Below are 12,935 nucleotides of genomic sequence, written 5' to 3'. Positions count from 1 at the left end.
CATCGTCTACTCTCAATCATCAGTAAAGTGATAGATGGTGTCATTAACGGTGCTATCAAGCAGCATCTACTCAGTGATGCCCAGTTTGGGTTCTGCCACGGCCACTCAGCTCCTGACCTCATTACAGCTTTGGTTCAAACATGGACAAAAGAGCTGAATTCCAGAGGTGAGGTGAGAGTGACAGCCCTTGACATCAAGGCTGCATTCAATTCAGTGTGGCTTCTAGGAGCCATGGCAAAATCAGAATCACTAGGTATCGGGGGCAAACATCTCTGGTAGTCGGAGTCATACCTGACACATAGGAAGATGATTATGGTTATTGCAGGCCAATCATCTCACCTCCAGAACATCTCTGCAGGAGTTCCTCAGGGTAGTGCTCCTAGGCCCAACTATCTTCAGCTGCTTCATCAATGACCTTCCTTCCATAAAAGGTAAGAAGTGGGAATGTTCGCCGATGATTGCACAATATTCAGCACCTATCATGGCTCCTCAGATACTGAAGCAGTCCTTGTTCAAATGCAACAAGATCAAGACAATATCCAGGCTTGGGCTGACTAGTGGCAAGTGATACTTCTGCCCTTTTTGACATATATTAATTAGACTTCGGGGAGCCAAAGCACAATTTCAAAACATGATGATACAGAATGTGAAAACTTTGTGATCTGAGGAGGACAATGTAGACTTCAAAAGAATACCAATAAATTGGTGAAGTGAACCGGCAGGTGGCAGATGAAGTCAAATGTGAAGAAGTGTGAAGTGAATCATTTTCGTAGGAATAATATAGAAAAACAGTGGTGGTATTGTTCTAAAGGAGCCGTAGGAGCAGAGGAACCCGGGAGTTACCTGTACATAAATTATTGAAGGTGGAGAACAAGTTGATGCTGGTTAACAAAGCATTCAGATTTCTATGCTTTATCAGTGCACAGAGTACAAAAACAAGCAAACTGTTAAACTAGAGCAAAATACAGATTCCATCTGATCTGGAGTATTTTGGTGAGTTCTGTGCATCACATTTTAGTTGGTATGCAAGTACAGCAAGTAACTAGAAAGGCAAATGGAAATGTTATAATTTAAATGAGATAGAATATAAAAGCAGAGAAATCTTGCTGCACTGTACGGAGCATTGCTGGGACCACGGCTAGACTACAGTGCACGGTTTTGGTCAATATTCTTAAAGAGAGATATATGTTTATTCAAATGCATTCAAAGTAGGTGTATTTGTGTCATTCCTGGCATGCAGACTCAGTCTTTGACGAATAGCTGAGCAGGTTGGACCTGTATCTATGAGAGTTTAGGGTACTGTGAGGTGATAAGACCTGACAAGATAGATGCTGGAAAGATGTTTCCCCTTTTGGAAGAATTTAAAACTGGAGATCACATTTTAAAAGTTAGAAATCTCACATTAGGACAGAGATAATGAGAATTTTTTCTCAGTAGTTCATTAGTCTGTTGAATGCTCTTCCCAGAGACCAATGAAGGCTGGGTCATTGAATCAGTTCAAAGGATATTATATCAATTTTTGATCAGTAAGGGAGTCAAGGGGGAGATGGGCAAGAGGGCATATAGGAAAGTAGAGTCAAGACCATAATGAGATCAGTCATGATCTTGATGAATAGTGGGGTAGGCTTGACAGACTGAAAGGCCTACTCCTGATTTAATTTCTTATCATTTTATGTTCCAATTTACAGAATGGCTACTACACCAGAATTGAAAGCATTACTCCAAGTGGTGGCTAATTAGGTGCTATATAAATTTAACAATAATGTGGTTTTGTATTTCATTCTCCCAGAAATAAACTCCAGTATTAAATACTCTAAAGCCTCACCTTTGTATATTTGCATTCACTTGATTCATTGTTCTTTAATCCTATTTATTTTTCCTTTACCAAAGAATAAGCAGCTCCTTTATTCTTTTACCAACTTGAACAGCCTCATTCTGTGTTAAATTTAATTTGTCATTTATCACGCATTTCGCAAAGGGAAAAAGCAGGTAACTCTAGGTCAGTTACCTTAATGTCTGTTATTATCGAATCATACAGTACAGAAACAACCAGTCCATGCTGACCATAATCCCAAACTAAACTAGTCCTACCTACCTAAGCTTGGGCCATTTCCCTTCAAACATTTCTCATCCATGTACTTATCCAAACATCTTTCAAATGTTGTAAATGTCCCTGCATCCACCACTTGCTCTGGAAGTTCATTCCACACACGGACAACTCTGTAAAATAAAAATGGTCTCTCATGTCTTTTTAAATTCTTTCTCTTTTAACCTTAAAAATATGCCCCCTAGTCTTGACAGCCTCCATCCTAGGGAAGAGACGTCTGCCATTCACCTTACCTATCCTCCTCATGGTTTTATACACCTCTTTAAGGTCACCCCTCAACCTCCTTTCTCCAATGGAAAAAGTCTCAGCTTACCTAGCCTCTCCTTACAACTCAAACACTCCATTTTTGAGAAGTTGTTAGACTGTATTATAAAGGATGTAATAGCAAAGCATATAGAAATATTTTGACGGTCTTAGCGAAAACTTGTCCCTCGGGTTGTGAATGCAGTTGCCTGTTAACTCGCTGAGCTGGTTGTTCTGTGGTGTGCAGATGTTTCGTGACCATTCTAGACAACGTCATCAGTGCAACCTCTAATCAAAGCTTTGGTGTTTTGTTCTGTTCCGAATTTATATATGATCCTCTGGCATGGTGGGTCTTGTCACTTACGGTTCTGTTTTTTAGCAGCGGTGTATACACAGTGTCTATTGCTATGTGGTTGTTAATGGGGTCCTGTGTTGAGAACCAGGCTTCCAGAAATTCCCTTGCATGTCTGTTGTTAGCTTGTCCCAGTATAGTCACTTTGTCCCAGTTGAACTGATGGCCCTCATTGGCTGTGTGTAGCAAGACAAGTGAATATCGGTCGCGTCTTTTACTACCAGCTGGTGTTTGTGCATCCTGGTCGTCAGTTTCTTCATTACACTTGATTCATTTAATTCTGTATATCACGTTAATCCTGTTTGCTGTTGGTATGGGGTCTTTAGTCTTTGATAGCATTTGACGTAGTGTTGATGTAGATTTGTGTACAATATAATCTTATGAGGTCTCAGTACTCTGGTTGTCATTCCTGATATATTTGTGATGTATGGTAGCGATGCTGGTGTCTTCTTTTGTACTATGTTCTCTGACTGTTGTTTGTTTTGTAGGTGAAACTTCTTGGGTATTCGGATTTCTTGGTTGTTGCAACATATTACGGCTTGTTTAAGTAGCACCTAAATGCAGAGTTTGCGTATGGTGGGGTGGTTGCTATTGAAGTTAAGGATTTTGTCCATTTGTGTGGCCTTCCTGTACACTTCATTTCGGCATTAGTTAGTCTCTCTACCATTCCGTCGAAGAATGGGAGCTGTTTAAGTACTGATAGAACTGCGGATGCTGTAAATCAGGAATAAAAACAAAAGTTGCTGGAAAAGCTCAGCAGGCCTGGCAGTATCTGTGAAGAAAAAAAAGCAGATTTAACATTTCAGGTCTGGTGACCCTTCCCAAAACATGAACATTGATTTTTTTTTTTCTTCACAGATGCTGCCAGGCCTGCTGAGCTTTTCCAGCAACTTTTGTTTTTGAATGGGAGCTGTTTGTTGTTTTCTTTGCGTCTAGTGAATTTTATGCTTGCAAAGATGTTGTTAACGAGTTGGTGGGTTTTTTCAACTTTTGTGCATTTGATTATTATGAATGTGTTGTCCACTTATCTCATCCACAGTTTCAGCTGGATTACAGGAAGGGCTGCGATATCCAGTCTGTGCATCACTGCTTCCACAATGAGACCTGATATGGGTGATCCCATCAATGTGTCGTTGATCTGTTTGTATATTTGGCCAGTGAATGTGAAGTGCGTTGTGAGGCAGAAATCTAGTATTTCAGTAAGCTGTCCTTGCTGAGGTTGTCGTTCGTGTCCCAACTCAAACTGTGGATAATATAAATGGACGACACATTTGTAATAATCAAATGCACAAAAGTAGGGAAAAAACCCATTAACTTGTTAACAACATCTTCGCAAGTATAAAATTTGCTAAAGAGGATGAAAACAACAAACAGCTCTCATTCTTAGAGGTAATGCTAGAGAGACTAACGGTGAATTCCAGACCCGTGTACACAGGAAGGCCACACACACTGACCTATTCCTGAACTTTAATAGCAACCACCCCACCATACACAAACAGAGCTGCATTAGGACATTATTTAAACAAGCCGTATCACACTGCAACACCCCAGATCTCAGGAGAATGGAAGAGGTACACCTGCACAAAGTTTTCACTGACAACAGATACGCAAGAAGTTTTGTCCGCTGGGGCCTACAAAACAAATGACAGTCAGAGGACACGGTACAAAAGAAGACACTAGCATCGCTACCCTACATCAAAAATATATCAGAAGTAACAACCAGACTCCTAAGTCTGCGTAAGATCATTAACTGCACACAAACCTATTTCAACACTATGTCAAATGTTGTTACAGACTGAAGATCCCATACCGACTGTAATCAGGACTAATGTGATACACAGAATCGCATGCAGTGAGTGCAAAAACATTAAATTGAACAAATGGGGAGGATACCGATGACTGGGATACACAAACACCAGCTGGCAGTAAAAAGACATGGCCAATATACACTTGTCTTGATACACACAGCCAATGAGGACATCAGTTCAACTGGGACAAAGTGACTATAGTGGGAAAAGCGAACAACAGGCATGCAAGGGAATTTCTGGAAGCCTGATTCTCAACACAGGACTCCATTAACAAATACATAGAAATAGACCCCGTGTACACACCACTGCTTAAAAACAGAACCGTAAATGACAAGACCTACCACACCAGAGGATCTAATAAATTCAGAACGAAGCAGAACACCAACATTTTGATTAGAGGTCGCACCGATGATGTTGTCTAGAATGGTAATGAAACATCTGCACACCATGGAACATAACTGCTTATAGAAATATTGAATACGATATGCAGAATCAGCATGGGTTCATGAAAGGGAAATCATGCACATAACGTATTTGGATTTACAGAAGACATTGATAAAAGGCCACACTTCAGGTCAGCTAATAAGCCAGTCATGTTGTACGTTATGTATTAGTACTGACAGAGGATTGGCTAACTAAGACGGAGATTTGCGATAAGGGGGCAGTTTTGGGATAACAACCTGTAACAAGTGGTTTGGCGTAACAAGTGGAATCAATGCTGGGTCTGCAATTATGAGTAATTATGCTGTAGCCAAATTTTCAGATGACACAAAAATAGGTGGAAAGGCAAATGGTGTGGATGACACAAAAAGTGTCTATAGCGGAATATAGTCAGATTAAGTGAGTAGGCAAAAACCTGGCAGATGGAATATAATTTGGGAAAATGTGGAAACCGTTACCACTGAGGGCTGTCAAGTCTGGGCCATTTAGCGTATTCAAGGCTGAGATAGATTTTTAAGCAGTAAGGGAATCAAGGGTTATGGGGAAAATGCAAGAAAATGAAGCTGAGGGTTAACAGATTAGCTATGATCTCACTGAAGTAAACCTAACAGGCTGATTGGCCTTCTTCTGCTCATATGTCTTATTAAATCTATTTGCCTTCTTGTCATTTGGTATCATTTCCACGTCTACTTTCAACTTGGTATCAAACTGCTAATTTCACAATCACATCTCCAGCTGCTCGATCCAAATAATTTCTGCAAAGTATGGTGTATAACTGTAGCTCCTGAAGGATAACACTTGGTGCCAAAATAAGAAATTTCAACTGCTAATCTGTTCTCTTTTCTAATCTTCCAATCCAGAATGGCCTATGTCAACACCGCAGGGATTCTATGACTCGACACACTGTGGCCTTCATTGTGCAGCACCTGTTTGAAATTAGCATTAGGCAGACCAGATTTTCAAAAGTCAAAACTGGGGCTGACATAAAAATTTGGGAAGTTCAGACTTTGTGATGACTGACATGTTGGGCAACCAATGCCAGGATTTTATGGAGCAGTATTTAAACGTGAGTGATCATGAGAAGTCATTTCCCAGAACACATCCAACCAGAGTTGGTCTTTAAAAGTTACATCAACAATACAGTTGGCAGAGTGTGAAGGTTGTGACAACCCCTTGAAGACACTGAAGGAGACACAGGGGCAGGGATACAGAGGTGTTGTGTGCAGAGAGGGGTGTTTCAGTAATGGTCTGCAAAAATGCACACAGATTTTCAGTCCACAGATCTGTTTATATTTGACAAAATGAGAAAGTGAAAACAGGAACATTTTCTTATTAAGAAATTGCCAAGGCACTGAGCCATTTGATGAAAAACTGGAAAGTCATGCAAACTACAATTATTGCAATGCCCGTTAACTCTTTGTTCATTGCCTACTTCAAAAAAAAATCACTAAAGTTGACAAATCTTTGGATATCCTTGTGGATAATGATGGATATCAAAAAGTGAGAGATAATATTTTTGCCAAAAGAATCGATGTGGAAGACACTTATTGATTTAAAGTTGTTTTCAAAGGGAATTAGATGAAGAGTGGACGAGGAGAGTTTTCTGTCTGATGCCAAGAATATTATTTCCTGATGTTTTGATTTCAGTGCTATCTGTATAGATGCCATCCAGCCTGGCACAATAAGCCTGTTTTAATGCTTTAACCATTTAGCGTCCTCACACAGCTTTTGTCTCTCAGCTCAGTTTGAGTTTCACTGTAATTTTTAATCAGGATGTAGTTTATTGTTGAATTACAGTGTGCCTGGGCTATAAATCCTGGGCCTGTCCATTAGGCTGCTGCTTGATGCCCAAACCCGGGCTGGAGAGCGCACAAACCACTGCTGCTTTTTAATTAAAAAAGAAAAAAAAAGCACCCGACCGCCCCGCCGCCATTGTCCAATTGCGCCATTTTCCAACCAACCAGGAAGCTCCGCGGGACTGCGCCCCGCGACCCACCCCCGCTGCGCGGTCCCGTCACCCCAGCATCAAAGACGGGCACGCGCACGAGCGCGCCTCACCCTCTCTCACCCCTACCCCGGCCCCGCCGCCATCCGCAGGCGGCGACACAAAGGGAAAGGCCCCGGGCTGGGCCGAGGTTGGTCGCCGCTCCCGTTCTGAGTGAGGACGGGCTGCGGGAGCGGGTGGTTTGTTCCCCCAGCCCTCCGTCGTGCCCCGGGCCCGCTGGGCGGGAGGCGGGCAGCCAGGCGGCGGCGGCGGGAAGCGGGGCCGGCCGCGGGCGCTGACTGACAGCTTACCTGAATGCCAATCTTCATCAGACTGACACCTCGCTGCAGCAATCAGCCCCACACAGCGCACTACGTAAGCACGTACACGCCGCGCCATGCGCCCCACAGCCGGCACGCAACCTGCTGCATATTCATCAGGGGCTGGGCGGTGCTGCCCCAATGCCCCGCCTCCCGCAATGGACAGACCGCTGCATATTCATCAGGGGCGGGGCTTTCGCTCGTCTTGTCCCCGCTTCCAGTCCCGGCCCCTCCCCCGACCCCATCCCAATCCCCACGCCCACCTCCCGACCCCCACCCTTGGCATCCACACCCCTACCTCCCAAAGACCACCCCAATCCCCACCCCCACCCTTGGCATCCACACCCCCACCTCCCAAACACCACCCCAAAGCCCATGCCACCCTTAGCATTCACACCCCGACCTCCCAATCACCATCCCCACCTCCCAACTCCCACCCTTAGCATCCACTCCCCTACCTCCCAATCACCACCCCAATCCCCACACATACCTCCCAAACACCACCCCAATCCCCACACCCACCCTTGGCATCCACACCCCCGCCTCCCAACCCCCACCTTTAGCAAGCACACCCATTCCTGCCAAACCCACCGTTAGCATCCACACTCATCACCTCCCAACCCCCACCCTTAGCATGCACACCCCCACCCTTATCAGCCACACCCCCAACTCCCAACCCCCACCCTTTGCATTCACACCTCCACTTCCCGGCCCCACCCTTACATCCACACTCTTCACCTCCCAACCCCCATCCTTAGCATCCATGCCCCACCCTTAGCATGCACACTCCCACCTCCCACCCGCCCTTTAGCATGCACAGTCCCACCACCCAACCTCTGCCCTTAGCATGCACACCCCTACCCTTATCGTCCACACTCTTCACCTCCCAGTCCCCACCCTTAGCATCCACACCCCCACCTCCAACCCCTACCGTTAGCATGCACACCTCCACCCTTAGCATCCTCATTCTTCACCTCCCAACCCCGACGCTTAGCGTGCACATCCCCACTCACCAACCCCCATCCTTAGCATTCACGCTCTTCCTCTTCCAACCCCCACCCTTAGCATCCACACCCCACCCACTAAACACCACTCTTACCATTCACCCCCACATCCCCACCCAGATCCCAGCCCTACTACCGGCTTGCCAGCGAGCAGCAGGCCCCTGGTTCGGAGCCAGCTGGGGCCGATAGGCAGAGACATGGTTACGAGGAGATCAGAGCTGACAACTGAACACTGAGAGTATGTGAACTATCAAAAGGACAGGCATGAGGAGAAGGATGGCTTGTGGCTTTGTCAGTATGAAATGAGATGGAATTTTATATGAAATTATACATTAGTATGAAAAAATATTGGATTCGTTGATGTAGGATCTATATGGGTGGAGGTAGAAAAGAAGACACTAATGGGAGTAATCTATATGCCCCTTAACAATAGCTGTGCTATAGGAGAGAGAATAACTCAGACGTAAAAAGGCATGAATCATAAATCACACTAATCCTCAATATAATGTGGGAAAATTGTGAGATTATGCATTTTGGCAGGAAGAATGTAAATATTATTTAAATGAAGAAAGACTGCAGAAAGCTACAGAACAGAAAGATCTAGGACTCTTCATCCATTAGTGACTAAAAGCTAACATCGAAGTTCAACATGTAACAGGGAAGGCAAATGGAATTTTGGTTTATATTTCAAAGGTAATGGAGAATAAAAGTAGGAGGGTTTGCTAAAAGTGAAAAAAAGAAGTACGTAGACCACAGCTGGAATACCGTGAATTGTTCTGGACCCATTAACTAAGGAAAGATACAATGGTATTGGAGGCAATCTCGAGAAAGTCCACTAGCCTGATACTAAAGATCGACAGACTGTTTCCATTGAATCCCTACAGTGTGGAAACAGACTATTCAGCCCAACAAGTCCACACTGACTCACCCCCCTACTCTATTGCTGTAAACCTGTATTTGACGCTCCTGAGCTCTTGTCAATTACTGTTTGAAATACTCCCACATGTTCGACGTAGATTTACCCTCAAACAGACGCCTCCAATCAACATTCTCCAGTTCATGCCTAATATTGTTGTAGTGCATCTTTCCTCAATTCAGCACCTTCACCCGAGGATTGCTGTTATCCCTATCCATGAGTATCTTAAAACTCACCATATTATAGTCAGTAAAAGAAATAATGTAAATGAGCTTGTAGCGCAGATCAAAACTAGCAGGTATGACTTGGTGGACATCACAGAGACTTGGCTGCAAAGGGACCAGGAGAGAAATTCAGAAAATTTTCCGTAGAAGGGTATAGGACCGAAACGTCAGCTTTCCTGCTCCTCTGATGCTGCTTGGCCTGCTGTGTTCATCCAGCTTGTTAGCTCTTATTTAAGGTAAAGTAACCCTTAAAAGGCAGTGATCATAATATGATGGAATTTACTCTGCAATTTGAGATGGAGAAGATAGAATCAGAGGTAACGATGTTACAGCTGATTAAAGGAGACTACAGAATGCAAAGAGACTTGGGAGTTCTAGTCCAGGATTGTCTCAAGGTAAACTTGCAGGTTGAGTCAGTAGTCAGGAAGGAAAATGCAATGTTGGCATTTATTTTGAGAGAACTTGAATATAAAAGTAGGGATGTACTACTGAGGCTTTGTAAGGCTCTGGTCAGGCCACATTTGGAGTATCATGTGCAGTTTTGGGCCCCATATCACAGGAAGGATGTACTGACCCTGGAGTGGATTCAGAGGAGGCTCATGAGAATGGTCCCAGGAATGGAAAGTTTAACATATGAGGAATGTTTGAGGATTCTGGGAACGATACTCATTGGAGTTTAGAAGGATGAGTGGGGATCTAATTGACACTTAAAGGATACTGAATGGCCTGGACAGAGTGGATGTTCGGAAGATGCTTCCATTGGTAGGAGGGTCTCGGACCTGAGGGCACAGACTTAGAGTAAAGGGAAGACCTTTTAGAAGGGAGACAGGGAGAAACTGCTTTTTTGCTGCAGCAGCAGCAGCGGGAGCGGTGAGAGTTTGGACCGGGGGCTGCCGAGAAGGTAAGTTTCTCACTTAAATAGTTACCTTGTGGAATCAGCTACCTCCATTTTTGCAACGGGAGAGGTGAGAGCATTGACCAGGGGGCTGCCAGGAAGGTAAGTTCTTCATTTTGGCAGCGGAACTGAGTGCTGTTCTTGAACCTGTGTTGTATGCGTTCAAGCTTCAGTATCTTCTGCCTGAGGGAAGAGGTCGTAGCTTGAAAGTTAGAAGATATTAATTGAGGCTCAACAGCGAGTTGCCTATCCGCAGTGACAACTACGTGCAAACAGCCACTTACCTCAGTCTGAGCTCATCAAAATCTGCCTCACACTGCTTGACATCACATTGTTAGTATTTTTCTGAGGAATTACTGATTCCTCTCACTTGATATTACTGGGGTGGGACATACCACAGAGTGGAACGTAGTCATACTTGGTTTTCAGGGACTGTCTGGGATGAAGATGAGTGTTAATGGATACAGCATTGTAGCATTTGGACAGAAAAGGCATTTTTCTTATGTAACAAAATTAGCGTTATTGGGTAGGACTGTGGGTGTTATGGACATGTCACTGGATTGGGAATCCAGAGGTCCAGGTTACTGTTCTGAGGTCACAGGTTTTAATCTCATCATGGTAGACGGTGAAGTGTGAATTCAATAAAAAGATCTTGAAGCAAAAGCTACTCTGATGATGATCATGAAATGTAGTTGATTTTCATAAAAATCCATCTGGTTCAGCAATGTCCATTAGGGAAGGAAACAGCTGTCTTCCCCTGGTCTGGTCTACACAAGACTCCAGACCCACACAATGTGTTGACCATTAATAACCCCTGTGGGCAATTAGGGATCAGTAATAACTTCTGGCCTAGCCAGCAATGCCTACATTCCCAGAATGAATAATAAAATAAATCATTTCATAACAGCATCATATAAGTACACATGGTGAGGCATAATTACTAGAGCTGGTATATATACACCTGATCCTCTGAAAGTCAGAGCAGATCTCTTTCTCCCCACCCACAGGCTAGTTATAACAGTAGTAGAATGAGTAAACCAAACATGATACAAACCATGGGGCAGCACAGTGGCTCAGTGGTTAGCACTGCTGTCCCACAGCACCAGGCACCGGTGTTCAATGCCACCCTCGGGCAACTGTCTGTGTGAAGTTTGCATATTATCCCTGTGTCTGCGTAGGTTTCCTCCGGTGCTCCCACAGTCCAAAGATGTGCAGGCTAGGTGGATTGGCCATTCTAAATTGCCCGTAGTGTTCAGGGGTGTGTAGATTATAGGAGGATGGGTCTGGGTGGGATGCTCTTGAGGGCCCTACCTCCACAGCCTGCAACCCCAGAGGAGACAGCCACACTGAGCCCTGCCGCATCTTCACCATCCCCCCAGACCTCCCACTGACTGAGGACGAACGGTCAGTCCTTAGCAAGGGGCTCACCTTTGTCCCCCTACAACCACACATCAACGAATACCAGTCACGGTCGGACATAGAGCAGTTTTTCCGCCGTCTTCGCCTCCATGCCTACTTCTTCAACCGGGAACCCAACCCTCCTTCCACTGACCCCTTCATCCGCTTCCAACACAAGTCCTCCTCCTGGACACCACCCCCAGGCCTCCTACCCTCCCTCGACCTCTTCATCTCCAACTGCCGTCGAGACATTAACCGCCTCAACCTCTCCACCCCTCTCACCCACTCCAACCTCTCCCCCGCAGAACGGGCAGCCCTCCGCTCCAACCCCAACCTCACCATCAAACCCGCAGACAAGGGTGGTGCAGTGGTAGTATGGCGCACTGACCTCTACATTGCCGAGGCCAGACGCCAACTCTCCGACACCACCTCCTACCGCCTCCTCGATCATGACCCCACACCCGAGCACCAAACCATCATCTCCAACACCATTCACGACCTCATCACCTCAAGGGACCTCCCACCCACAGCCTCCAACCTCATTGTTCCCCAACCCCGCACGGCCCGTTTCTATCTCCTTCCCAAAATCCACAAACCTGCCTGCCCTGGTCGACCCATCGTCTCAGCCTGCTCCTGCCCCACCGAACTCATCTCCACCTATCTGGACTCCATTTTCTCCCCTTTGGTCCAGGAACTCCCCACCTACGTCCGTGACACCACCCACGCCCTCCACCTCCCCCAGGACTTCCAATTCCCTGGCCCCCAACACCTCATATTCACCATGGACGTCCAGTCCCTGTACACCTGCATTACGCATGGAGATGGCCTCAAGGCCCTCCGCTTCTTCCTGTCCCGCAGGCCCGACCAGGCCCCCTCCACCGACACTCTCATCCGCCCAGCTGAACTCGTCCTCACACTCAACGACTTCTCTTTTGACTCCTCCCACTTCCTACAGACTAAGGGGGTGGCCATGGGCACCCGCATGGGCCCCAGCTATGCCTGCCTCTTTGTAGGTTACGTGGAACAGTCCCTCTTCCGCACCTACACAGGCCCCAAACCCCACATCTTCCTCCGGTACATTGATGACTGTATCGGCGCCGCCTCTTGCTCCCCAGAGGAGCTCGAACAGTTCATCCACTTCACCAACACCTTCCACCCCAACCTTCAGTTCACCTGGGCCATCTCCAGCACATCCCTCACCTTCCTGGACCTCTCAGTCTCCATCTCAGGCAACCAGCTTGTA

The 12,935-nt window shown here is 45.8% G+C and overlaps 1 protein-coding gene across 5 annotated transcripts in view; it reads right to left on the bottom strand.

The window, feature by feature from the left end:
• Positions 1 to 7,325, bottom strand: part of LOC125456760 (homeobox protein PKNOX1) — a 138,747-nt gene extending 131,422 nt beyond the window's left edge. For 2 of the 5 annotated variants that reach the window (XM_059650057.1, XM_059650060.1), the window contains exon 1: positions 7,247 to 7,325. Coding sequence is in view for 2 of the 5 variants with exons in the window: in XM_059650056.1 (XP_059506039.1) it covers positions 2,096 to 2,124 (29 nt within the window). In the remaining 3 variants the exon portion in view is untranslated. Of the gene's footprint in view, positions 1 to 2,095; positions 3,472 to 7,246 lie in introns of those variants that run through there. The other 3 variants (XM_059650056.1, XM_059650058.1, XM_059650059.1) reach the window with 2 other exon arrangements.
• Between the last annotated feature and the right edge of the window lie 5,610 nt (positions 7,326 to 12,935).

The sequence above is a fragment of the Stegostoma tigrinum genome, chromosome 12 (genome assembly GCF_030684315.1).
Source record: "Stegostoma tigrinum isolate sSteTig4 chromosome 12, sSteTig4.hap1, whole genome shotgun sequence".
NCBI lineage: Eukaryota > Metazoa > Chordata > Chondrichthyes > Orectolobiformes > Stegostomatidae > Stegostoma > Stegostoma tigrinum.
This window is presented reverse-complemented; position numbering and strand designations above follow the sequence as displayed.